Below are 27,490 nucleotides of genomic sequence, written 5' to 3'. Positions count from 1 at the left end.
CAGGAATAAGATTTCCAGGTGTCATTGAGGGCTCGTAAGAGTAAACATTTGTATTGAATCCAGCCAGGACAGTTTTGTGACTCAACAATGCTCAGTAGAATTTGTCCAAGTGTAAATCAAAACACCAATTCCTCACCCTGTCCTAGAGAGTGCCTAATTTCCTTTTCCTGTTCCTCTCTTTTGAACAACTATGTTGCACCCACATTGAACATTCAGTTTCTCTTCTGTCTGCCTGAGATGTTTTTCTTTCCCCATGATCTTTCCATTAAGGTTTCTTATTTATTTTTGTTTATTTGAGATAAGGTCTTGCTCAAAAGCTGGAGTGCAGTGGCATGATCACAGCTCACTGCAGTCTTGACCTTCAGGCTCAAGTGATCCTCCTGCCTCAGCCTCCCATGTAGTTCAGGCTCAAGTGATCCTCCTGCCTCAGCCTCCCATGTAGTTGGGACTACAAGCATGCCCCACCATGCCCAGCTTTTTTTTTTCGTAGAGACTGGGTCTCAGTGTTGCCCAGGCTGGTCTCGAACTCCTGGCCGCAAGCAATTCTCCTGCCTTCGTCTCCCAAAGTGTTGAGATTACAGGCCTGAGCCACTGCGCCCAGCCTCATTCCTTATTTAAATTCAAGCTTAAAGCTATCTCCTCAAGTAATCTTTTTCCAGCTCTACAATCACTCTATCATGTGGCCCAGTTTAATTTTGTGCATTATTTATTGACTAAAATGTTCTGTCTTTTGTCTGTTTTCTGTTTCTCAGCACTAAAATGTAAATTGCACAAGAGCAAGGGTCTTGGTTTTTGGTTCGCCACTACATCCCTAGAGCTGACAACGTAGTTGATACTTAATAAATATTTGTTAGTGAATTCATAATAAGATGAAAATAATCAATATTCTGTTATCCTTTTTGCCAGGATAACATGTTTTCTGCTTCAGGGTATATCATGGTAAAATGTGTGACTTTCCCTTTGGACAGGGAGAAGCAGTGCGTCTATCCAGACAGTTACCCATGTACTTATCAAAAGAGGACATCCAAGACATTATCTACAGAATGAAGCACCAGTTTGGAAATGAAATTAAAGGGTGTGTTCATGGTCGCCCATTTTTTCATCATTTAACCTATCTTCCAGAAACTACATGATTAAATAATGTTTAAGAAGATTAGTTACCGTTGAAATTGGTTCTGTCATAAAACAGCATGAGTCCAGTTTTAAATTATCTTTGTATTAGGTGTCATATGGTTATTTTTTAAATGAGGATTCACTGACTTGTTTGTATATTGAAAAAAGTTCCATGTATTGGAGATAATGTAAATAAACTAATATAGACTATTCATTTTATTCTCAAGAACCAGCCGTCATCATAATTATGAGTTGTAGACTCAAAATTGGAAAATAGGTAGTATTGTTGGGTGGTTATTTACTAGGTCCTCTCTGTGCAGGGAGAAATCAAACATCACACATACTAGCATATCTGACAAACAGTGTCAATATTTTTTAAAGTGTGATGGAGAGACACAGTGGGAGAAAATGAGAAAATGAAATTCAGAGGAAGAAGAAAACCAGAAATTCTTCCATTAACCTCAATTTAGGGGGTAACAGATTAGATGTTGCTATCTCTTCATTATATGGTAATTATTGGATTTGGGGGTCAACTTTTATCAGAGAACATGGGAAGAACTGGATTTTTAACAGAAAACTGAGGTGAATTTTTTTTTTTTTTTTTTTTTTGGAGACTCTTGCTCTTGTCACCCAGGCTGGAGTGCAGTGGCACGATCTTGGTTCACTGCAACCTCCACCTCCCAGGTTCAAGCGATTCTCCTGCCTCAGCCTCCCAAGTAACTTGGATTACGGCTGCCTACCCCACACCTGGCTAATTTTTGTATTTTTAGTAGAGATGGGGTTTCACCATGTTGGCCAGGCTGGTCTCGAACTCCTGACCTTAGGTGATCCATCCACCTCGGCCTCCCAAAGTGCTGGGATTACAGGTATGAGCCGCCGCCCCGGGCTATTAGGTGAAAATTAATGTACATATGCCCCTTCAAAAACCAGGTCCCACAGTGCACCAAAATACCTTTACAAAAAGTTGAAACATGATTTTTAATGAACATATTTGTTGCGTAAAGTAAGATATGTTATACTGGATACGGTATCTCCACACTCACACCATCTCCCATAACTCTCAAAGATCATCTTTAAATTCCGAAGATCCTTGTGTTAAGTACAAATTGTGAAACCTGGATTCTGCCTTTTATCTGCCAACATCATCCTGTTCTGCATGAACCAAAAGAATGCTTCCCTTGACTCTCCATTACCCCTTTTATAAATGTGGGGCCCTGCTCTAGGAGAGTTTTCTGGGAGTAATTCTTTTAAATTAACTGGGTAAACTGAGGGAAGAGAGGCTCACAGAAGCTATCAAAGATGAAATTTGCATCATTTGCACTCACGCTAAGTAAAACTGTAGACTTATTTTTTAGCCAATATAGTCTGTATTGGTCCTACAACTATCTTGTAGATGAAGAAACTCATTTTTTCTTACCAGTTATGAGTTGTGTCAAAGGTTGGTAGGAATGGCAGTAGGTATTTACCACTTATTTGCTAGGCAGGCTAAGCACTTACCTTGGATGATCTCATTTAATGTTCACAACTAATTTAAACTTGTGGTTACTCTTGAGATTCTAATGCCAGAGCTCCTGTTCTTAACCACTATTATACTGCCTGCCATGAAAAATGGGCCCTAAAGAGTTATTTGGTCAACTAAGCGTAGGTAGTTAACAGAGTATAAAACACTCCCTGACACCACTTTAACGAATGCTGGAGTAAATCAACTTCAGGCTGCAACTTTTTTTTGAGACCAGTCTCGCTTTGTCGCCCAAGCTAGAGTGCAGTGGGGCGCCTCCCAGGGTCAGACGATTCTCCTGCCTCAGCCTCCCCCAAGTAGCTGGGATTACAGGCGTCTGTCACCACGTCCAGCTAAATTTTGTATTTTTAGTGGAGACGGGATTTCATCATGTTGGCCAGGCTGGTCTGGAGTTCCTGACCTCAAGCGATTGACCCGCCTCAGCCTCCCAAAGTGTTGGTATTACCCACTGCACCTGGCCAGCAACTTTTTCCTAACGGTGACTGGAGTAGCAGACTGGCGTGAATCAGCTTTTTGCAGAACAGAAATGGGCTTCAGGTGAGGGTCTAGTGTCGCCCCACGGACCAATCCTGGTTCATCAGGCTAAGGGAAGCCCAGCAACCACGCAGAAGCCCGGCAGTCTCCCGCTGCGCTCCCATCCACAAATCCTTGCAACAGCCCCAGCACCACCCGCGGACCAAATGCTGGAGCTGGGAGCGGCGACAGGGAAACCCTGGCTCCCAGAATGGAGTTAACGCCCGCTGCGGCCTGGGAGGCTTACCCGAAATTAAGGGCGAGGCGAGGAGATCCGAAGGAAAAGGAAAGCCTGACCCCAAGTTATCCATTTGCCTCTTTAGGCTGGGTTGCCAGAGTCCTTGGCCTGGGAGAAGGACTCTTAAGGTACGAGTTCTAAAGTGCTCTTTAGACCCAAGTATGTTGCTTAGGATCCCAGCCTTGGCTGTAGCCACAGGGCTGACCCAAAGCCTTATGGAAGTCAGACCTGCAGGCCCCTCTTGGATGGCCATTTTGCTGGGAAGGTAGCCATCTTAGGTCTGGCCAGGCCTGGGAGGTTTTAGATATTTAACCTACCGAAAAATGTTAGACCTGTATTCAGATGAACGGATTTTTGTTACTTTCATTGGCTACGTGATTCTCTGTGATTTTATCCAGATTTTGTGGCTCAGGTTGTGGGAATTGCAGCCCAACCCAGCACAGCCCGCATTTCTCAACTAAAAGTGTAAATAGAGCCATTTTTTCCTCTCCAAATTCTTTCCTGTTTTATTTTCATCTCATGTTCTTATGTTTGCAAGCTTCCTCCAGCATTTTTTGGTGTGTGTGTGTGTGGTTTTTTTAGGGCAGGAGGGAGCAGAAGCCACTAAATAAACTTGGGCTTGGGTCTGCACTGAAAACCAAACATAGATTTAACTCTTGTAAACCAAAAAACATCTGAGATAGGTCTCAATAAATTTAGAAGTTTATTTTGTCAAAATTAAGGACATACCCGGGAGACAGGTCTGTGTGCCTTTTCCAAAGATGATTTTGAGAGCTTCAGTATTTAATGCGGAAAGGTAGGCTGGAGGGGAAGGAGGGAGGATATGGTCACATTACTGAATCCACATGTTGCAAAAGAAAAGGAGCAGGTAAAGGAATAGTCAGTGTATTGTCTGACGCTCAGTAAATTCACATTTTACATACGATAAGGTGAACATAGAGTAGCTACCTGTGGAGATGTTTAACGTTTTTATCTGTAGCTATCTGCTTAGGAACAAAAGAAGGGCAGTTTCTTGGATGACTCAGCTTTCAGCTTAATTTTTTCTGTTTGGCATAGTGAATTGGGTCCCAAGTTTTTATTTTTGTTTCACACTCTTTACAGTACCTAATTAATGCAAAGGAAATAACACATTTGGGGACCCCAAATGTTGATCACTAACTTAACCAAAGTTACCAGGCCAATTAAGATACCAATAATGATACTAAGATATTTAAATGACTAGACTTGTTCTTGGAGTGAAGCATTTCGGGCAAGCCAATGTTCATGGATTTATAGTGGCTAAAAATAATCTTGAGGTGAGCCAACTAATTTTACAGATGAGAAAGTAGAAGCCCAAAGTGATGACATGACATACGTGAGCACACACAGCTAATCTAGTGCTCTACTAGTTCCACTTTAAATGTTTGTATTACCATAAACAAAGATAAGTCCTGAAAAAAAAATCAAATTCTACTGCAAAGCCAAATAAAAAATGACTTGAGATTGTCACCTGCTTTCTCCCTTTACAAGCATAGATAATCCAGAGTTAACTGTTAACCTTGTGAAACGAAAATAAATCTTGGGGCCCCTAAATCACTAAGCTAAAGGGAAAAGTCAAGTTGGGAAGTGCTTAGGACCAACCTGCCTCCCATTCTGTTCAGTCACCCCTGTGCTCACTGAAATAAATGCATACCTGATTGGCATCTCCAAAGGGTTCTCCAAAGGAGGCAATCGGATATGCATTTATCTCTGTAAGCAGAGGGGTGACTGACTAAAATGGGAGGCAGGTTGTTTCTAAGCAGTTCCCACCTTGACTTTTCCCTTTAGTTTAGTGATTTGCAGGCCCCAAGATTTATTTTCCTTTCACATTTCCCCCCTTTCATTTTTAAAATCTTTTGGAGAAAACACTTTAGAAGAAAACTAGTTTCTGGTCTCAGGTTTCCTGTGATCTCTCATGGCTAGGATGGTTTATTCCTAGATGAGTAGATCCTGAGTTATTAGGAAAGCTCATTTTTAGCAGGTTTGTGAAGTCTCATGTCCTATGAAGATAAAAGAAGGGGAGGAAGGCAGAAAAACAATAAACAAAAGAACAATCCTGGAAAATCTGTATAGGCCACATTACTCTGAAGTCCATACATCTGTAGGCAGGTATGAAAGTGGCTTATGTTTGTAAGTAGGTTGCTGTTATTTTCTTCTGAAGTTTAAGTTGTCTAGCTTCACTTTGCAGGGCTTTACGAAAGCACAGCTTAGTTTGCAGTGACTGCAAATTAGGAAAAATGGGGAGAAAGAAGGAAAAAAATTGAAAACATTATTTTGTAGTCTTGTAGCCTGCAAAATAGAAAAATCTGTCCAAATTGTAGAAAATAATAAAAGTTGAAAAACATTAGGCAAGACTAGAATCTAACAACAGGTGTACTGTAGTTTTTGAAACATAATTTTTCTCCTGTTTCCCATTTTTATTAAAGACAAATCATGGTAGAACTGAGTTTGCTTTATTATACTTGTTCTGATTATTTGTATACAGTGCAGCAAGAATAATTATTTGTTTTTACGTAGGCTTTTAAATTGGCTTTGATGGAACTTTGTTTCATAGAAGGAATCTCAGATAAAATTTTTTTAAAGCCAAGCCCAGCCATGGATTTGTACCATCAAATACCTATGAGCTGGATGAATTCCTCTTTGAGGTTCCAACATAAACTTGGGGCTCCTGGGCCTGTCAGAAAGTGACATTCTTTCTAAATTAACTGAGACCTGTCTCAGATTTTTGGAGTTCACAACTTTATTCTAGAGCTTTCATTTAATCTCACCTAAACTTGATCAGTTTTATTTTTAAAGCCTTCTTCACTGTTTCCAGTAATAACTAGTATGAACCCAAAAGTATCTGAGAACGTATCTCAATTTAGAAAGTTTATTTTGCCTAGGTTAACGACACGCTTGTGACACAGCCTCAGAAGGTCCTTACGACATGTGCCCAAAAGTGGTGAGGGTACAGCTTGCTTTCATACATTTTAGGGAGACATGAGACATCAATCAATATGCGTAAGATGTACATTGGTTCAGTCCAGAAAGGCAGGACAACTTGAAGCAAGGGGCCTCCAGGTCATAGGTAGACAAGAGACAAAGGTTGCAGTCTTTTGAGTCCTTGATCAGCCTTTCATTGAATACACAATTTAATCTGGCTCAGTGAATCTCCATTTTTATATAAACAGTAGGGCAGAAGAAGCAATCAGGCATTTGTCTCAGGTGAGCAGAAGGATGACTTTCTGTCTGAAACCTGTGAGGATAAGCTTTCAGTTTCCATTGCCAGGGTGAAATTCAGCAGAACTGTTTCAGGGTAAAGATCTTGAGGCTCACAAGGAATTTTCTTGTGGGCAAAATATGAGGGAGATACATAACTTTTAAAACTCTTTGTAGCTGTCTTATTTAGGAATAAAATGGGAGGCAGGTTTGTCTGACGTATTATAATTCTCAGCTTGACTTTTTCCTTTGCTTATTTTGGGGGTCCCAAGGTTCATTTGGTTTTTTTTTTCCCACACTAGCAACACACTATTGGACTCTCACAACTGCTCTCAGAGGTTTTCTCTGCTTACTTGATTTTTGGTCACAATTTTTATTCCTCCTTAAAACACTGCAAGTTAATGTAGAGATATTTTCTCTAGCTATTAAAAATTCTGTCCCAGTGGTTATCAACTTTGAGCATACATCAGAATCACCTGGAGAGCTTATTAAGCACTGAGTGTTAGATGCTATGCCCACAGTTCCTAATCTTGATGGTCTGGGGTGGGATTGAAAATTTTCACTTCTAGTAAGTTTCCAGGCTTTTGCTACTTGTCGAGGAGCCACACTTGGAGAACCACTACTCTATCTCATGTATCAAAGTTCCCCTAACAATCAATCTCAAGTCAATTTCTATAAGCCTGTATTTCTTACTGACTTTTACTAAAATCTACCAGACAAAAAACACACCAGGGCTTAGAAGATCTCAACCTGACTATGCTGTTATAGACATCCATTTCTTCATCTCTGAAATTAAGATGCTGAACTTGATCTCCAAGTACACAACCATTTCTAATGTTCTGTTATTTTGTTTCGTCCTGATTTTTTTTTTTTTTTCTGAATGTCAGGATTTGGAACAACCTATTTTCCCTTACTTATGTCTACTATTAAACATTTAAATACCTCTGAACTAGCTCACTTTTTCATAAAATCTTTTAAACTAAAGCTGGTAGGGATAGACTTCCTCCACTTTGCTTTAGTTGGACACAAAATCACTATAACAAACTCCTTCATCTCTATCTCCTTTAGTTATAGCTACATTTCTTAGTTTATTCAGTGATATTTATCATTACGGCACTCAGTATTACTGAACAGAGAATATAGAGAGAAGACATTCCTTGCCCTCTAGAGGAAACAAAATAAGAGCAATATAATATAAATGTTTTGGTGAGTTTATGTAGTATTGTTAATCTATATGGGTCTGCAGCACCCTCTTGGAAACCAACTTAAAAGTTTCTAGTTGTTCCTTAAATTAAATATTTTTTGAATTTATAAAGAACTTAAATATTCAAATATAATTTTCTAGTTAACGTTTACACCCAGATGCTTAATAAGACAAAATAATGACTGGTAATTTAAAATGATCTTTAATTTTGAACTTATTTGATATTTAAGAACTTTCTTAAATTCTTAAATTTCTTAAATACCTAAATAGGTATTTTAGTTATGTTTTGTAATTTAGATGATAGAAATGCAAGATGAATTAAGAAATAGGCAAGAAATTGTGAATGGATTGAACATATTTATGGGAAAAAATGGTATGTTTTCATGTTATTTCTTTAAAAAGGCATTTTTGTTTTTAAACTGGCTTTAATTTTACCTCGAGACACTGGTAAATTATAGCAGCTTAACTTGCAAGACAGTAATGCTGTACTGTCAAAAATATATTTAAGTAATTCACTAATAACAATAGCAAAAACAATCTACATTTTTACATGTACATTACTAAATATGTATGATACTTGTTATCTATTTTGAAGTTATTTGCACTCTTTTTTGGTCTTTTCTCCTTAGTTTTCTTGGTCAATAGCTGTTGTAGAAGAAACGCTTCCTCATATACATAGTAATAATTCTTGATCCCAGATGAAAACAAGATTCCCAGCCACACATACACATTCAGCTTTTAAATTGTCAAAGACTACTGAAGCAATTCAGTTTTAGCTGTATTCCCCCTTTAAAAACAAAATAAAATGTCTGATCCTCCATCCCTAAAGTTGACAGGACAGTACTTCATGTTTTTTAGGTTTCTTTATTATGAGTTTGAGGATACTCTGTTTATGCTAGTATATGAGTATACTCCAACTTTAATATGCATATAAATCTCTCTGGGCTTCTCTGATTAAGTAGGTCTGGGGTAGAGTCTGATATTCTGCATTCCTGGAAAGTTCCCTGGTGATGCTGATGCTGCTGGTTCAGGGATTACACTTGGATTAACAAGAGTGCACATAATCCTGATGCACTAGATTCCTGAAATAGAATACAGATAGATTTTTAATGCAGATATGTACTGAAAATAAAATAATCAGATTAATGAATCTGCTTATGGCTCTCTATTCTCTTTGGGAAGTCAGGTTTATGTTTTCTCTTGGGACATCATTCTTTATTTAGAAAATCAGATTTATATATCTCAAAAATGTTATGAGGTAGCTGGATCCGCCATCATTTCTTTATTGTACACACAGGCATACCCCTTGTGAAGAGGTGGGATCTGTTCCTCCACTCCCTTGAATCTGGGTTAGTTTATGATTACTTTGCCCATTAGATTATAACAGGTGTAATGCTATGCAACTTCCAAGACTAAGTCATAGAAACCTTGCAGCCTTCCTGGCTATCTTGAAATGGTATCTATGGGGAAGCTAGTCACCTTGTAAGAAGTCAGTCTACCCTGAGTCTGCCATTGTATAAAAAGTACAAACTAGCCAGATAAATAGGCTATGTGGAGAAAGAGATGCTGAGGGCTCTGTTCTGTTCCATTGGTCTATATCTCTGTTTTGGTAACAGTACCATGCTGTTTTGGTTACTGTAGCTTTGTAGCATAGTTTGAAGTCAGGTAGTGTGATGCCTCCAGCTTTGTTCTTTTGGCTTGGGATTGTCTTGGCAATGCAGGTTCTTTTTTGGTTCCATATGAGCTTTAAAGTATTTTTTTCCAATTCTGTGAAGAAACTCAGTGGTAGCTTGATGGGGATAGCATTGAATCTATAAATTTCTTTGGGCAGTATGGCCATTTTCATGATATTGATTCTTCCTGTCCATGAGCATGGAATGTTTTTCCATTTGTTTGTGTCCTCTCTTATTTCCTTGAGCAGTGGTTTGTAGTTCTCCTTGAAGAGGTCCTTTATGTTCTTCTCTAAACTGATATTTCTAGTTAGCAATTCCTCTAACCTTTTTTCAAGGTTCTTAGCTTCTGTGCATTGCATTAGAACATGCTCCTTTAGCTCAGAGGAGTTATTACCCACCTTCTGAAACCTACTTCTGTCAATTTGTCAAACTCATTCTCCGTCCAGTTTTGTTCCCTTGCTTGCAAGGAGTTGTGATCCTTTGCAGGAGAAGAGGTGTTTTGGTTTTAGAATTTTCAGCCAAAAGGGGCTGGGTTTTTCTCATCTTCATAGATTTATCTACCTTTGGTCTTTGATGTTGGTGACTTTCGGGTGGGGTTTCTGTGTGGACATCCTTTTTGTTGATGTTAATGCTATTCCTTTCTGTTTGTTAGTTTTCCTTCTAACAGTCAGGCCCCTCTGCTGCAGGTCTGCTGGAATTTGCTGGAGGTCCACTCCAGACCCTGTTTGCATGGGTATCACCAGCAGAGGCTGCAGAACAGCAAAAATTGCAGAACAGCAAAAATTTCTGCCTGTTCCTTCCTCTGGAAGCTTTGTCCCAGAGGGGCACCTGCCAGTTGCAGCCAGAACTCTCCTGTATGACGTGTCTGTTGATCCCTGCTGGGAGGTATCTATTAGTCAGGGGGCACAGGGGTCAGAGACCCACTTGAGGAGGCAGTTTGTCCATTAGCAGAGCTCGAGTGCTGTGCTGGGAGATCTGCTGCTTTCTTCAGAGCTGGTAGGCAGGAATGTTTAAGTCTGCTGAAGCTGCAGCCAGAGCCACCCCTTCTCCCAGGGAGATGGGAGTTATGTCTCTAAGCCCCTGACTGAGGCTGCTGCCTTTCTTTCAGAGATGCCCTGCCCAGAGAGGAAGAATCTAGAGAGGCAATCTGGCTACAGTGGCTTTGCTGAGTTGCGGTGGGCTCTGCCCAGTTCGAACTTCCTGGTGGCTTTGTTTACACTGTGAGAGGAAAATTGCCTACTCAAGTCCCAGTAATGGTGGTCACCCCTCCCAGCACCGAGTTCAGGTGTCCCAGGTCGACTTCAGACTGCTGTGCTGGCAGCCGGAATTTCGAACCAGTGGATCTTAGCTTGCTGGTCTCTGTGGGGCTAGGATCCACTGAGTTAGACCACTTGGCTCCCTGGCTTCAGCCCCCTTTCCAGGAGAGTGAATGGTTCTGTCTCGTTGGCATTCCAGGTACCACTGGGGATACGAAAAAAAAAAAAAAAAAACTGCAGCTAGCTCGGTGTCTACCCAAACAGCCGCCCAGTTTTGTGCATGAAACCCAGGGCCCTGATGACGTAGGCACACAAGGGAATCTTCTGATCTGCAGTTTGTGAAGACCATGGGAAAAGCATAGTATCTGGGCCAGAGTGCACTGTTCCTCACAGCATAATCCCTCAAGGCTTTCTTTGGCTAGGGGAGGGAGCCCCCTGACCCCTTGTGCTTCCCGGGTGAGGCAATGCCCCACCCTGCTTTGGCTCGCCCTCCATAGGCTGTACCCACTTTCTAACCAGTCCCAATGAAATGAGTCAGGTACCTCAGTTGGAAATGCAGAAATCACCTGCCTTCTGTGTTGATCTTGCTAGGAGCTGCAGACTGGAGCTGTTCCTGTTCGTCCATCTTGCCAGCCATCCTTGTGCTTGCTTTTATATGTACAGCTGGCCCTCTCTAAACATGGGTTCTGCATTTGTAAGTTCAACTAACTGCAAATCAAAACATTTGGGGAAAAAAAAGGCAGTAAAAAGTAACAATACAACAATAAAAAATACAAATAAAAAATATAAAAACTACATAGTATACATTGTATTAGCCATTATAAGTAATATAGGAATGATTTAAACTGTATAGGGGTATATACATATGTTATATGCAAATACTCTGCCATTTTATTATAAGGGACTTTAGCATCTGTGGGTTAGTATCTGGTATGTGGATTGGTACTGGAACTAATCCCCTGGGCATACCAAGAGATGACTGTATATATAAATTTTCAAGACATCATAGGCATTACAGTTGACTCAATTTGCATCTATCTGCATAAATTATAGTACAATTAGGGAAGGTCACATTTTACGGATGGACACTGGTGGAAGAATCTGGGTTCAATAAAAACAATTATCTCAGAAAATGTGTTTGTCAAATTTATATCCTTTGTACATTAGGTAATAGACCAAGAATCTCTTTAGATGCTGCTTTTAAAAATAAAAAGTAGTGTGACATTCATGTCTTAGAAGAACAGAATGAATACTTCTACTGTCAGATACTTAAGACACAGAATCTTTGAAAGAGAAATGTACTTTGCAGCTTAAGGGTAGATTAAAATAATTTTCTTTGTAACACATTTATGAAGTAACATTCAGTTTAATCTCCCTGATGATATGCCCCTTTGTGATAGAATGGATATCTGAAGTTGTTTTTCTATTTTATCTGTATCTTCCACAGGTAGAATTGGCATCCACATCTTTTGGGCATCCTCAAATAAAATCTTATTTATGATTGAGTTAGAAACAAGAACTAAAGCTCACTGAACTCACTGAGTTTCAATAATGCTTGAAACTACCTAATCAATTTTAGACTGACTGGTTTCTTTTCGGATCACCTCATCTTGTCTCTCTCTTCTCATGACCATATCAGACAATTACATTTTATTTACATAATTCTGTTTCCACTTTTAGTTTTCCTCTTATATAGTATTATATAGCGTTGTTATTTGTTACTACATTATTGGATTATATAATATTAAATGTTAATGTATAGAAAAATGAATATTATGTTATATAAACAATATATTATTTCTTATGCTTGAAATAGTCTCATTTTCTTAATGTGAAAGTTTTTGGTGTCTTAAAATGCCTCTCATAATATCTTATTTCAAATATCAGGATTCATGTTTGTGATTTATATTTTTAAAATTTAAAGGCCATACTTAAAAACCTTCTTAACTAAAAAGTACCAATTAGAATTTAGAATATTTAGAATCAAATATAGAATTTTGTATATTAAATAATATTATTAAATATTTAAAACTTCTCAGTGCTTAATTCTAGTCAATTGAAAGAACAACAGTAATGAAAGAAAAAAAGACTGAAATAAAAAAGTGACTTGAACACTATTTACAAAAAGTACATGCAATTGGTTACAATTAATGAAGAAATAACATGAGATCACAACCATTAACATAAAAGAAAACATTCAAATGAAAGAGCAAAGGAAGGAGAAAGTGGAAGAAAACAGTCTGATTAGAGAAGAAGAAAGGGAGTAGAAAGGAAGATCACCACAAAATTTCTTCGACCATTTTCTCCTCCACTTGCGTTTTATAAGGTTCTGCACTAGTTTGTAATCCTAATGCCTGGATATTCCAGCTGGCCAAAATCTCCTATTTTTATTTTTAACATTGAAGTAATTCCTATACCCTAGCACTTGTGTTGACCATTCGTTCAGTGCTTATATTAATGTCAGTATTATGATTTTTCTTACATTGCTTCACTTCTATTTATCTTTATCACCTAGCGATAATCGAACTAGTCTCTTCTAGTACTACTGGAGCCTAACCCAGAGGGCAGTCTTATTAATATTTGTATATTTGAATAAAACATTTTATTTAGCTCTCTTTTTCTCCAGTTCCAACTCTGCAGATATTAATGTGCCAATACTGGTCATAATCCCCATGCTCTCCAAAGGAGAAACATCATGGGAAATAGGATTAATGTTTTATTTGGGACCAAATCTTGAGGGGACTTGAATATTAGGCTAAAGGTTTTCAACATTGGAAAGAGCAACTAAATGTTTTTGAATAGGAAGATAACACAATCAGAACTATACATAAGGAATATTAATTTAAAAGCATGTTTAAGATGAATCAGAATGAATAAGAAGAGAGATGGGAGATCAGTTTAGAAAATCATAGTGCTATTACCAGTCATGGTGGTGCATGCCTGTAGTCCCAGCTACTCCAAAGGCTGAGGCATAAGAATCGTTTGAACTGAGGAGGCAGAGGTTGCAGTGAGCCAAGATCGTGCCACTGCACTCCAGCCTGGGCAACAAAGTGAGACCCTGTCTCAAAAAAAAAAGAAAAAGAAGAAAAATCATACTGCTAAAATTTCATTTATGTATGTTTTTAGTCATCTTACGTTCATTGTGTTCTTTCAGTATATTAATAGAAGTTTCTTTAGAAGAACTTGAAGAATTTTACTTTCTTGAGATATACAAATATATTGTTTCTAAACTTAAATTCAAACTTAGTAAAATTTTAAAGCATATATATTTTTTCAGTTTTCTGGTTCTGATACTTGCGGTAAAATGTGTTAGTGACTTTGGAGGATGACAAAGATGGAACTTAACAAGAATGTTGAGTTTATGCCGTACATAGACAAAAAGATGGTTTAAATTTAATTTTATCTTGATTTTCATAACAGCAAATATTCCTATATTTGCCTAGGGAAAATGTACATTTTGTTATCTTGTGTCATGGCTTTCTAGGTTCCTTGTACTTATTCTTGTCTCTGTACTTTTTCCTGCATTCCCTATGGGCCTAAATATTTCCAGAGTATTTCTTATTTGTTCCTTCCCAACTACCAAATTACCTCCCCTTTTCTGAAATTAGTTGATCTTGGCTAAATGTTAAAGGAACAGGAATCAGGTAGAAATGGTTTGTATCAATGCAAATGATATAAAGATGTGTTCTGTCATAAAGGGAGAAAACTATAATATGAATGACTGGAATATTTGGATCTTAAGAGGAATTAATTACCCTGAATCAGCTCTAATTAATTGAATTTTAGGCAATATAGGGATATATTTTTGCTATTTGGAGAAAATTACCTACTTTCATATGCATGTAAGATGGGTCCTCATATTACATTTTTCTTTCCCCAAAGGATAAAGAAACAGAAACTATAAGTGGTAGTTCAAAAGAAGCACATATGTCAGTGAAATATATTTAATATTTTAATTTTAACTTTTATTCAAATATAAGACTTATATGTCCTGAATTTCAGAATCAATAATACAATATGATGTAAGACTGTGGACTTTGAGGTAGGATAGCTTCAGAACTGAATTCCAGCTCTATTCATTACTAGCTGTGTTACTGTAGACTGTTAACTTTTCAATGAATGTACTTCCTCTGTGTTGCATGGGGATAATGTTTACTCTGAAGAGTTTGTAAAGACTGAGAGAAAATATGAAGCAACTAGTGCAATGCTTAGGATATGGTAGATACTCAACAAATATTACTTTGCATTTCTTTTCTCTTTTTATCTATTTCTTAAAGGAATTTTACAATTAAAAAGCAAATCATTTTTAAAACACAGAGTCTGTCTCTGTGCACCTAAGTATAACTTGTTATATACAATTTTTGGTAAGCTATTCATCATGACAGTGTTTTAGAATTAGGTACCATCTTAATTATTAGATATTGACAATAATTTGATACTGTAAATTACAGTTAACTTTCTATTAAGCTAATGAAAGAGAGCCCCTTTTTAACTATAGTTAAAATATTATGTATTCTATAAAGTTTGCTTTAGAATATGAATATTTTTGTTCTGATTTTTTACAGCTCTTCAAAGACAATAATAAGAACATTTTGGAGACCCATTTTAAGCAACTCTGGTAATTTACTGAATTTCTCTATCCTTTCTTCTTAGATTCTTCTTTTATAAATCTAGTTTGGAAATAGTTTGCATCAGCTTTCAATGGCATAAAATATCTTTCTAAAGTAGATCTGAAAAACTATCACTGTAATATCTACTTAGGGTGGTTAAGTTTTATATATTTCTTGGGACAAATTAATGAAAGATCATATTCCAACTTCTCTTTGTTTTGAATAAACAAATCATCTTTATTTCAGCAAAATGCTCTGAATGGGTAGCAGTGTTGAATAATTTAGAAGTTATGTGTATCCCAGACATTTTACTAAATCCTCTCTAGAACTTATAATTGAATGAAATAGAAAAGTGAGAGTAGAGCCGGCCTCAGTGGCTCACACTTATAGTCTCAGCACTTTGGGAGGCTGAGAGTGGATCGCTCAAGCCTAGGAGTTTGAGACTAGCCAGAGCAACATTGTGAAAACCCCATCTCTACAGAAAATATAAAAATTAGCCTCACATGATAGCACATATGTGTACGCAGAAGGCTGAGGTAGAAGATCACTTGGCTTGAGCTCTGAGCGGTTGAGGCTGCAGAGAACTGTGATTATGCCAGCCCAGGCTACAGAACAAGACACTGTCTCAAAAAAAAGAAACGTGAGAGAATAGGAACTAAAGCTTTTGGATGATTCAGGGTAATAACATAATAGCTAACATCCATTGAAAACTTACCATTTACTAGACACCGTTCTAAGCCCTTTATGTAAACTCATTTAGAGAGCTAGGCATTGCCTGAATTTTAAGTACAGCTTATTGGTGATTTCAAATGAAAATAAAGACTTCAATTTTTTTAAAGCATCCCCACAAACATCATTTCCCACCTACTTTCATCTTTTCTCTCATCCATACATTATTGGTACTGCATTTTGTATATTGCCTTTTTCATTTTATTTTCCAGTATGCCCACATGCCTCTCTACTCATACCTTCTTTCGGCATGTGTATATATGCTTTTAGTTCACATGCATCTATATACTCATAATAACCATTATAGAGTCCACCCAAGCTCTCAAGTTGGGAACATGGGAACCATTTTAACATCTCCCTGATGATCTTGTCAGTTCTACTTAAAAGCTTTTGAGCCTCTTTCTTCTTCTCAATCTGTACTGCCACTGCCCTCATTCAAGCTAAATCACTTCTGGCCTCAGTCATTTTAAAAGTCCTCGAACCAGTCTCTTCTAGTACTACCCAGGTCTTGTCCATATCCCATATTGCAACAAAAGAACCTTTCTCAAATGCAAATCTAATCAAATCACTCTTGTATTCCTTGTTAAAGTCAAACTTCTTAGTATGATATATCAAACACTTTATAGTCTGACCTCCATACACATTTTCAGCCTCATTTCCAAATACTTTTTTATCTTCTACATGAACTTCGACATGCTAAGTTGCTTGAACTTATCTAAAATAAACCTTGTTCTTTCCTGCTTCTGTATACATTCCTTGCTTTAGAATATACATCTCCAATTTCCACCTACTTAATCCCTCCTCTACACCATGTCAGTTCTAGAGCTACCCAGCAAACTTCTGTTTATCTTACAAGACTCAGAATTAATATTATTGAGAATTCTTTCTTGATTTCCCTAAACAGATTGAGCACCCTCTTCTTTGTGTTTTATAAGCTAGTTATTGTTCTGGGCTAACCTCAGTAACAGTTTTTGTAGCTTAGTGATAATATCACTGCTGTGACTCTTAGCAGTTTGCAAAGTACTTTCATATGAATCAGCTAGCTTAGTAATTCTGTTTTGTATTACCTTTATGTGATTTCCTCTCTTTTATATAGATTTCTTGGAATATATTAACTCTAATGTTTCCTAAGCCACTCTGTTATTATTTTCATTGAGATAATTGGTAACCATTTTGTCAGAAATGGGATAATAAATGGTTGTTCAGCCTCCACTCTTTCTTGCTGCATGGTCTCCTTGAGGATCTTTGACAATGGATTCAAACTTGTTTCTGTAATAATTTTGACTTTTTTTCCTATGGCCCAAACAGTGTATGAATGTACATACATACATGTGTGTTTTTTCCTTTATTTGGCTGTTGCCCTTTTTCATCTCTGTTGTCTATGACACTACTGTCTACCTTTTTTTTTTCCTCGTAGATTACCCCTTTGGCTATTACCCTCTCCTTTCTTTTTTATTCTGTTATTCTAAAAGTATTATATTTCTTTCTCTACTTTTTACCTTCCATTTAGTTTTTTAGATTAATTCGTGAATTGCAAAAATGTTGCTATTTATTTTAGAAAAGGTAGAAAATTTTAAAGAAAAATCTAAATCCCTACCTAGATACAATTTCTATCCTTTAAAAAATATTTTTTTCTGTGCACATATATAGTATTCATGGAAATTATAATAGTATTAAACACGCTGGTCTGCATATTGCTTTTCTGGTTTGTCAATAAACATGAACAGTAAGTATAGTCATATATTTTCATGTCATTAATATGGACTAGAATCACCATTTTGCTTGCAGCATATTATTTCATTATATGAATTTGCTAACAAAACAGTATTGAATTGTTGCAATTTAGTTTGTTTCCAATATTTTAAATTATAAACAATTGTTTATAATGAAATGCATTTTTCAAAAATGGATGCCTATTTGTTTGTTTCTTTGGGATAAATTCACAAATGTGAAATTTTTAGACCAAAGAATGAGACTTTTTTTTAAGTCCAACAGAGCCTAAAGGTTAAAAAAAAAAAAGAATGTGGCTTTTTCAAGAAGACGTTTTGCATATTACCGCATGTATTCCCCCAAAAAATGATAGTTCTTAATGGTCAGTGGAGATTTTCTTGCACCTTTGCGAACACAAGCTATCTTTGCTCAGCAAGCAAATAAAATATCCAAATAAAATATCTCAGTATTATTTTAATATGCATTTCTTTGATTACTCATGGATATGAAAGTATTTTAGTATGTTAATTAGTAATTATATTTTTCTTGTGAATGCTGTGCTCTGTCTTCACCAATTTCTTTTTTTTTCTGTTTAGAGTGTCGGTATTTTACTATTTGTAAGAACTACTATATTGGGTAAAACTTTGTCCCATATGTTGTGGGTATCAACTCTCAGGGGCCAATGTCATGTGGGTAGTAAAAAGAATTTACCAAGACAGTTCCAGGTAAAGAAAGGCAGGTTTATTAGAGAAAGTATGAACATATGTTGCAAGGAAGCAATGGGCAAATGGGCAAGACGAGCTGACTGCAAGGAGACAAAGGCTTGCTGGGGATTTTATAGGATGCTACTTGTGCTTTGTGCTGGAGAAGGCTATTTAGGCTACTGATTACACCAAGGTTGCAGTGAGCTAACTTGATTTTTCTATCAGCCAATGGTCTGGTGATAAGTCAGCTGCAGGACGATTGTGAGTTATTTGCACAGGAGGGCTTTGTCCTGGACCATGAGGAAAGGCAGACTTACAGCTTATCTGCTTTCTCTTTTTGCTTTCCCCTGCTCCTGTCAGCCTGACCCCTCTTCTCTTATTAGGACTCTACTCTATATTCTGAAAAAAAAAATTACTAATTTAGTATGTGTATTTAACTTGATGTTGGTATATTTTGCCATGTAGATGTTTTGGGATTTTTATGTCATCAGATATATTAGAGGGTTGTTGTTGTTTTTTTTTTTTTTTTTTTTTTTTTTTTAATGATTTTTGCTCTTGGTGTCCTTCCTAAAGAGAATAATCATAATTTAAAATTACATAAGTAGATATTTATGTGTTCTTCTTCTTTTTTTTTTTTTTTTCTTTCTGAGATGGAGTCTCACTCTGTTGCCCAGGCTGGAATGCAGTGGTGCAATATTGGCTCACTGCAACCTCTGCCTCTGGGTTTAAGCTATTCTCCTGCCTCAGCCTTCCGAGTAGCTGGGACTACAGGCAAATGCCACCACACCTGGCTAATTTTTGTATTTTTAGTTTCATCATGTTGCCCAGGCTGGTCTCAAACTCCTGGCCTCAAGTGATCTGCCTGCCTCTGCCTCCCAAAGTGCTGGGATTACAGGTGTGAGTCACCATGCCTGGCTGCATTTTGACATAAATCTTTAAAATTCATATGGAAATTAATTTGGTACAAGAAGTAACATGGGTATCTACCTTATTTCCCCAAAAATGTTAGCCAGTTGTCCCTCAAACTTAATAAATAGTTCACATTTACTTGAAATGCTACCTTTATCTTATACTAAATTATTAAGTACACTCAGGTATATCCACTGTTAGCTATATTCGCTTGACTAAATTACTGTATGTTTGCATTTTTCTTTCCTCACCTGACAAATGGACATAATAAACTCATAAATTTATTATAAGTACTATGCATGAGTCATTAAAATATAAATATGAATAAAACACATATATCAACAATTAGCACAATGATTAGCCCAGGGTAAATGCTCAATGAATGAGAGTTATTACTGTTATTTATTTTTATTATTAACATTGATGAGTCTATTCTATTAGAACCATACTTTTTATGATTATTGCTATGTAATAAATTTTAATATCTCATAGGGCAAAATTTTCATCTTTATGTTTCTGTGAAGCCTAGGAGATTGTATTCATCTTCATCTATTAAAATTTTATGTATCTTTATTTAGTATTCTCCACAAGGTATATAGTTATCTGATGAGATGCTAAATCTTGTTCTTAATTATCCTGTTTTTTCCTTCCTGAGAATTATTGCTAGGCATAGTCTCTTCTTTATTTTTTGTTTCCAGTGTTATAGTTTCTTAAACTTAGAAATATTTATTTTTTGCATTTTGAGAGGATTAATATGAGAATCAAGAAGTTTGTCATAATTACATATGAATTCAGAAAACCTCCATGAACTTCTTGGTAATTTCTACTTTTTTAATTTAAAAGATGTTTGTAAAAATTTAAATGCATCATTTTGGAATATTTTCTAAGTTGCATAATTAGAAATTTCTCATAGAGCTTTTCCTTTCTTATTTTTTCCTTAATGCTTTGGATTCAGTATGTCAACTGGTATGTACTGTCAGTATTAAAAGTATTACATGAGTGCTAATATGCTGTTAAACATGTATAGGATATAAATACCATCTATATTAGGTCTCAGAAATTATTCCTTTTTGGTCAAGCCATATTTAGAACTATAAGTAAAAAATGTATACTTCACTGTTCAAATAGGTGCTCTTTTTTTTCATGATTTAATTTTTTTTGCTTGAATTTAGCCAATAGGAAAGAGTAGAAATAAGGAAGCTTATCGGTTTCACTGTACAGCTTGGTGGCATATATTTTCTTCCCCTTTCACTGTTAAAGTGCATTAAATAAAGTAAGTCTTCATTAATAATCTCTTAAAGAGATGATGAGATAAACTATAGAGAAAAAAAAACTGGCCAGTGGGAGATGTAGAAGGAGGGAAGTAATTTGGATTAACAGGATAGGTATTAGAGGATATCTTAAAATAGGGTTTTTTTTAGTATTTTCCCTATAGGAAAAATTTGAATTGCAGGCTATCAAGAAATTATTTATAAATGGAAAATCAGAGAGTAAAATATGGGCAAGATAGCTATATGCTTTATATAACTACACATTCTTCTGAATAATTTTTCTTAAGAGGTATGAAAACTTTAAATGCTGAATATGTTATTAGGTTAATTTTAATTATGGTAGCAAATTACAGGTTGAAAAACCAAAATAATATAAAGAATATGAAAAATAATTATTGCCATGTATTTAACTTATATTAAACCTAATCTGTAAATTAAATTTCTAACCACTAAGTTTAGATAACAATTATTTTTAAAATACTGGACAGTAATTTATATTCATAATGATGATTCTTAGAACAAGGCAAGATCTTGAGGATTAAATTTTTTTCACTGTAGTTTAAGTATACCTTATTTATTATATTTAGTTTTTGTAGAATCAATGAACATTGTTATCACCATTAGATTCAGTAAATATTTGAATGCCATTCATATGTAAACATTAAGTGAATTCAAACTGTTAGAGCATTCCATTTTGGGAAAATGGGATGATACATTGCCTGTAAATATGTGCTTTATTTATTTATTTAAATTCTGACTTTTATTTTAGATACAGGGGGTATATGTGCAAGTTTGTTACATGGCACTATTGTATGATACTGAGGTTTGGGGTATGGATAACATCACCCAGGTAGACAATATGGTACCCAATTAAGTAGTTTTCCAACCCATGTTCCCCCACTGCTTCCCCTGATCTAGTAGTCCACAGTGTCTACTGTTCCCAAATTTATGTCCATGTGTGCTCAATGTTTAGCTCCCACTTATAAGTGAGAACATGTGATATTTGGTTTTCTGTTCCTGCCCTAATTCGTTTAGGATTATGGCCTCCAACTGCATCCATGTTACTGCTGATTATGTGTATAACTTGTAGAAAGTAAACTTAGCATTTTATAGTCATTTTTTGTATGTAAAAATTTGAATTTGCAAGTTTTAAACGAGAGTGATTGTTTAAAAGATTATTCAAAATTTACTTTCTTTGATTTATGAACAACTTTTAATAATGTTTGTATAACTTGAAATAAGCTTAGTTACATATGATGAGTAGCAGTTAGTATCTACATCAGGAAATAGAATGAGCAAATCAATAATTATGTTGCCTTATATTTATGTAGTGCTTGATGCCTTACAAATTGCCATCACATACATTTTTATGTAATCCTCACAGCAATCCCGTAGGTCAATACTGTTTTGCAGATGAAACACAAAGTGCTTAAGTGATTAACCCAAGTTTAGGCCCTTGTAAAATCCCTTTACTCTTGCTTTAGTTGTCTTCCCACCACGACAGCATTATACACAGGTTCTTACAGAATTATGATGCCAATTATACTTTGTCATACAGGCAAATTATATGTTTCTTTTTGTCTCTAAATATATTTAAGCTGTTAACACAGAATGGGAAAAGGGTACCTTACTGGATTTCTTAATGTGAAACGCAAAAATGATTTTCTAGGGAATCATCATTATCATTTTGAGGACAAAAATCTGTTTTTTAAAGTCACTTTTTGGGAAAGATATTTGAAAAGCAATTGTTTCCCAAATTTTTGTGCAGTTATTGATGTTAATGAACATCGGTCTTTAATCCTTGTGTTTACACAGCCTATCTTGAGAGAAAATATGGTACAAAAGAGATACTTTTATGTATTACAAAAAATACTGGCTCTAAAGTGAAAGAACCGGGTTCCAACTCTGCCCTTGTCACTTAGTGACCTTAAGGAAGTCATTGCTCTCCTTTGACCTTTAGTTTCTCACTTAAGAAATGAAGACAAAAATACCAGTTATCATCTGACAAGAATATTTGGAATGAAACAAGATTATATATGTCAAAGTTCTATATAGTTATTTTCATTTATTGCACTAAGAGAATATATATTTATGTATCTCTTCACTTTTCTATCCAACAGAGAAGCATGGGATTAAATAGGCCCTTTGATTCTAAAATTCTATATTCAATAAGATTTACAAATAAATAAATTTATTACTGAAGTTTTTACCTAAAAGAAAACTTGTTAAAGTCTTTGATAAAGGTAAGACATGTGTAATACAATTATTTCATAATTTAATTTTTCTAAAATATCTGGATTTTTTAGTCTTCGGACCATAGAGACAGCTACAGTTGTATTTCCTAAGAAGCTGATGCTTTAGTTGCAAATGTACAATGTCCTATGTTTCCATTTGTATGAAGCTGCTTAGAGAAATATTTTGAGCTTTATTATTTTATTGTAAAGATATGAAAATGAGGCAGTTTACCTCATATTCAACAGCTGACTGAACAAAGGATGTAACTAGAAGTGTGTAGTTGGGACAAGCTTGATGTTCATAATTTCCTTACCTGCCACACACATTGAAGTCTGAATCTCACAGTCATGGGAAAAATCTGTAGCAGTGAAGGTAGTTTTAGATTCTCTTATTATTATTATTATTATTATTATTATGCTTTAAGTTCTAGGGTACATGTGTACAACGTGCAGGTTTGTTACGTATGTATACATGTGCCATGTTGGTGTGCTGCACCCATTAACTCGTTATTTACATTAAGTATCTCTCCTAATGCTATCCCTCCCCCCCCCCCCACAATAGGCCCTGGTGTGTGATGTTCCCCTTCCCGTGTCCAAGTGTTCTCATTGTTCAATTCCCACATATGAGTGAGAACATGCGGTGTTTGGTTTTCTGTTTTTGCGATAGTTTTCTGAGAATGATGGTTTCCAGCTGCATCCATGTCCCTACAAAGGACACAAATTCATCCTTTTTTATGGCTGCATAGTATTCCATGGTGTGTATGTGCCACATTGTCTTTCTTTTTCTTTTTTTAGAGAAAAATATTTTTAATGTAGAAAAGTTGAATAGCTATAATGAAATACAAACTATTCCTATACACAGTAAACTTACTGTTATAAGAACTGCTAAAACTTCTCCAGGTTCTTAGAATCTGGGTACAGCATTATAGAAAGTAACCACTCTATGAAAACATACACCCAAAACCCAATGGGTAGCAATTGTGATAGATTAGGAAGACGAAACAGATTCAGAAGTAGCAGAGAATACTGCACATTTTGTTGGAAAATTCTTAATTGTTCAGTGCTTTCTGACAAGTTCCCTAGCCCAATTTATCTCTTAGCTGTTCTCTGCTACCCAGTCCTGTCTTCTGACAATCATCATACAGGGATGATCATCTGCCTTACAATGTAACATGTTTTTCCTAGCACTGCCACATTTTATCTGCCTTAAGAGAATGGCAACTAATGGCTTTCAACGAAGTCACCATGATTTAGAAAGTTTAAAACCACAAATTTTCCATGTGGTAAAACTTCTAGCATTGCACATTCACCAGTCCGTTTAAAAGTTTGGTTTAAAAATGCATTAAAACTTAATATTCAGGAGAGGAAAAGGCACTTAATACTGCAATTTCCAGAAATAATTTGTCTGTCTTCCCCTCCTGTGATATGATACTGCTACACTGTTCATTCATCCATATACATGTCACAGCACATGTGTGGCCCTGTGTTCTCTCACTGATTTTTGCTCCAAGGAGGTTCCAAACAAGCAGTTCACCAGACTGCCTTCCAGATAAAATGGAATTTCCATCCCAGACAAGGCACTTCTGGGGCTCATCTGACGTCATGGAGGAGATGAGCATTCCTCTCTGTACATCAATGACATTAAGACAGCCATCTGCTCCTGTGCTGAGGATGTGGCGGCTATCTGGGCTAAAAGCAGTGTCACATACAATCCCTGAATGGCATGGAATCTGGTGCATTAAGGTGGCCGTTTTGAGGTCCCAAATATTCACTGTGCCTTCTTTGGTGCCGAAAACTAACAGTGTGCTTGCAGGATTTAAACTGATTGTCTCTACACTGACATCATGTTCCAGCTCAGCTAGCAAGTCAAAGTGGTGTCTTTTGGTGCCTGGCATCTCCGCAGGAACACCAGACCACACCTTCACTGCAGAGTCCCACGATGCAGAATATAGCCTGTTGTCATGCCAACAGATCTTACCAACAGCATCATCATGTCCCATTAATGTGTCCTGGCGTCTTCCAAATGCTATGGAATAAAAATAGACATTATTATCCCATGAAGAAGTTATGACAGTGGCATCTCCTGGTAAAAGTAAACAAGACGATAAAGCCATATTTGAAAATGATATGCTTCTTTGTAGCATTTTCGATTCTTTAGAAAACATCTTCAAAGTGGAATCTTGGGATGTTGTGAAGACTGAAGATCCATTGCGAGAGACTGTGATTCCAGTAACTGCTTCTTTGTGGATTTTATAGTGCTCATGTAACTGCAGTTTGGTGATGTTATTCCAGGCCAGTGTTTTGCTTTCTTCGGTCAGGTCTTCAAAAGACTCTTCACCTGGAGAGACTGGGGAATCTGCCATAGAAGCGTTATAACTGGAGGTCTGGGACAAACTTTTAAATTTTGGGGTGATCCTTCGAGGGTGTGGTGTCACAAATAGTTGTTTTGGTGTTTGCCCAAATTCCAAGATTTGCGTAAGCATGGCTACCTTCTCATCAGGATCCTGGATGCTGTTCAAGTCTACACCTCCTTCATAGGTCAGGGGATGAAATACATTATGGGCCCCAACTGCACCACTCCGTTTTTGTTTGTAGCCAAATATTAGATCAATCCACTCGTGAAGGTGTTCAGACACATAATTGCTTTCCAATGCATCTTTGCTCTTCTGGAGAAAGTCCTCGGGACTGGAGGCCCAAGGGGGAAGCTCCACATCGTCAACCATCTGTCCTCCTTGTCTCTTTCCCAAATCCAACTTCAGGCTATTGACTAGAAAGCTTACATCATCACCATAGAATTCTGGAATTAACTCTTTAAAATCCGGTGCACCATCCAGACTGTTTTTCCAAGTTTCTGCAATACTGTTGAACATTCTATCTGCATTATCAAATCTTCCATTCTGTAGGCACAGCATATACTCTGGTGCAATCCTAACAAGATAAAAAAAGTACATAACCCGGGGAAGAGTAGTGACTCTCATGCATGAACTTTGGTTCAGGCATTTCCTGGTAGCGTGTCAGTAGCCTCTCCAGCCGTTCCTTATTTAGGGCCCCCACTGGCTTACTAAGATCCCGGAAGTTTCCTGGATTTGACAAATCTAGTTCTGAGCTGGAATAATCATGTATTATCCATGGAAACACAGGGTACTTGGAGAGGTCGTTGCAGCTGGGTCGGCCAGGTTGTTGAGGTGAAGGAGGTACTGATAGTTGGAAAGGAGTCCACGCTGCCACTGCAGCATGTAGCTCTCAGCAGTGTGCCCCGCCACATGGTGCTCTAGGTATGTGGCAATGTAAAAATAGAGATCATCTCTATCTTGAGGTTCATAGAACTTTAGGTAGATGTCGGAACACAGATCACCTTCTGTGCAAAATACTTCCAAGCCCAGAGGCATGAGGGCATGCCTCCTTTTGTAGATGCGGCGGACATCTTGGAGTGTTATTTGGACCACAGGTTTCGGGTAGCCATTGAGAGGCTGAAAATAGAGGTTTGTGTCCGTGATGCACACGTGTCCAGCATTAGTCACCAGAGGCGTCACCATTTCTGCTTTGCATTCCATGTGCAGCTTTTCAGAAATGTTTTGGAACCTGTTTTTGTCAAATGATGTTCTAGCCAAACGAGACTGCAAAATAGCTGTTATCATGGCGGTTTGGTCACCCAATTTGTCAATGCAGGATGCTCTGTGAAGCTGAAGCAACGTCTCCACAACATCTTCCACTTTCTCGGAAACATCCAATTCAAAAACATACTCCATTTTGCCCCTTTCTATTTTATATGGTGTGACAACATTATGTTCTTTAATGAAATATACCTGACTGAAAATGAGTGAAATACTCCCAGATTTCGCCTTTGTGAAGTGTCTGTTGGCTCCATTTTCTCTATGCTTTCCTGTTTTTATACAGTCTCTCAAAGGAATCTTGATGATGGGCTGGGATATTGCATCTGGTTCAAAAATCGCTGATTTTGAACATATTTTTAAGGAGCCTCTGATTTTTCTTTCATGGTGACTGCCCTTGTGCAAAATGTGATTGGCTCTATGCTGTTCGGAGTAGTACTCCTCCAAGTTAAGCAGCAGCAAGGAAAATCCTCCCCAGCGAACGCCGGGGCTCGCGTGCTGGGCGCAGGCGCCGGGGTAAGGATCCGCGCCCCGACCCCGCGCGGCCTTCTGGGTGAGCTGCCCGCGGCCGCCGGGACTGCACTGCCGGCTGGCTCGGCGTGCTTCCGCTGCTGCCGGGTGGAATCTGGCCTGGGCTGTCATCTGGTTCCTGTCCCGGGCAGGCTCTGGCCCAGCGTGCCACATTTTCTTAATCCAGTCTGTCACTGATGGACATTTGGGTTGATTCCAAGTCTTTGCTATTGTGAATAGTGCCGCAGTAAACATACGTGTGCATGTGTCTTTATAGCAGCATGATTTATAATCCTTTGGGTATATACCCAGTAATGGGATGGCTGGGTCAAATGGTATTTCTAGTTCTAGATCCTTGAGGAATTGCCACACTGTCTTCCACAATGGTTCAACTAGTTTACAGTCCCACCAACAGTGTAAGTGTTCCTATTTCTCCACATCCTCTCCAGCACCTGTTGTTTCCTGACTTT

General features: G+C 37.2%; 2 protein-coding genes across 13 annotated transcripts in view; one reads left to right on the top strand and one right to left on the bottom strand.

Annotated features, from left to right (window-relative positions):
• Positions 1-27,490, top strand: part of PMS1 (PMS1 homolog 1, mismatch repair system component) — a 141,385-nt gene that overhangs the window by 91,848 nt on the left and 22,047 nt on the right. For 8 of the 12 annotated variants that reach the window (XR_007718310.1, XM_050751866.1, XM_050751861.1 and 5 more), the window contains 2 exons: positions 969-1,075; positions 15,298-15,350. Coding sequence is in view for 11 of the 12 variants with exons in the window: in XM_050751866.1 (XP_050607823.1) it covers positions 969-1,075; positions 15,298-15,350 (160 nt within the window). In the remaining variant the exon portion in view is untranslated. Of the gene's footprint in view, positions 1-968; positions 1,328-15,297; positions 15,351-27,490 lie in introns of those variants that run through there. The other 4 variants (XM_050751870.1, XM_050751871.1, XM_050751868.1 and 1 more) reach the window with 1 other exon arrangement.
• On the bottom strand, positions 24,260-27,152 carry LOC126932748 (protein FAN-like). The gene is given in 7 exon segments (XM_050751873.1): positions 24,260-24,297; positions 24,300-24,324; positions 24,327-25,841; positions 25,843-26,066; positions 26,069-27,029; positions 27,031-27,089; positions 27,092-27,152. Coding segments are annotated over 7 exon segments (2,868 nt in total). The 3' UTR covers positions 24,260-24,274.

This window comes from Macaca thibetana, chromosome 12 (assembly GCF_024542745.1).
Source record: "Macaca thibetana thibetana isolate TM-01 chromosome 12, ASM2454274v1, whole genome shotgun sequence".
In the NCBI taxonomy this organism is placed as follows: domain Eukaryota; kingdom Metazoa; phylum Chordata; class Mammalia; order Primates; family Cercopithecidae; genus Macaca; species Macaca thibetana.
This window is presented reverse-complemented; position numbering and strand designations above follow the sequence as displayed.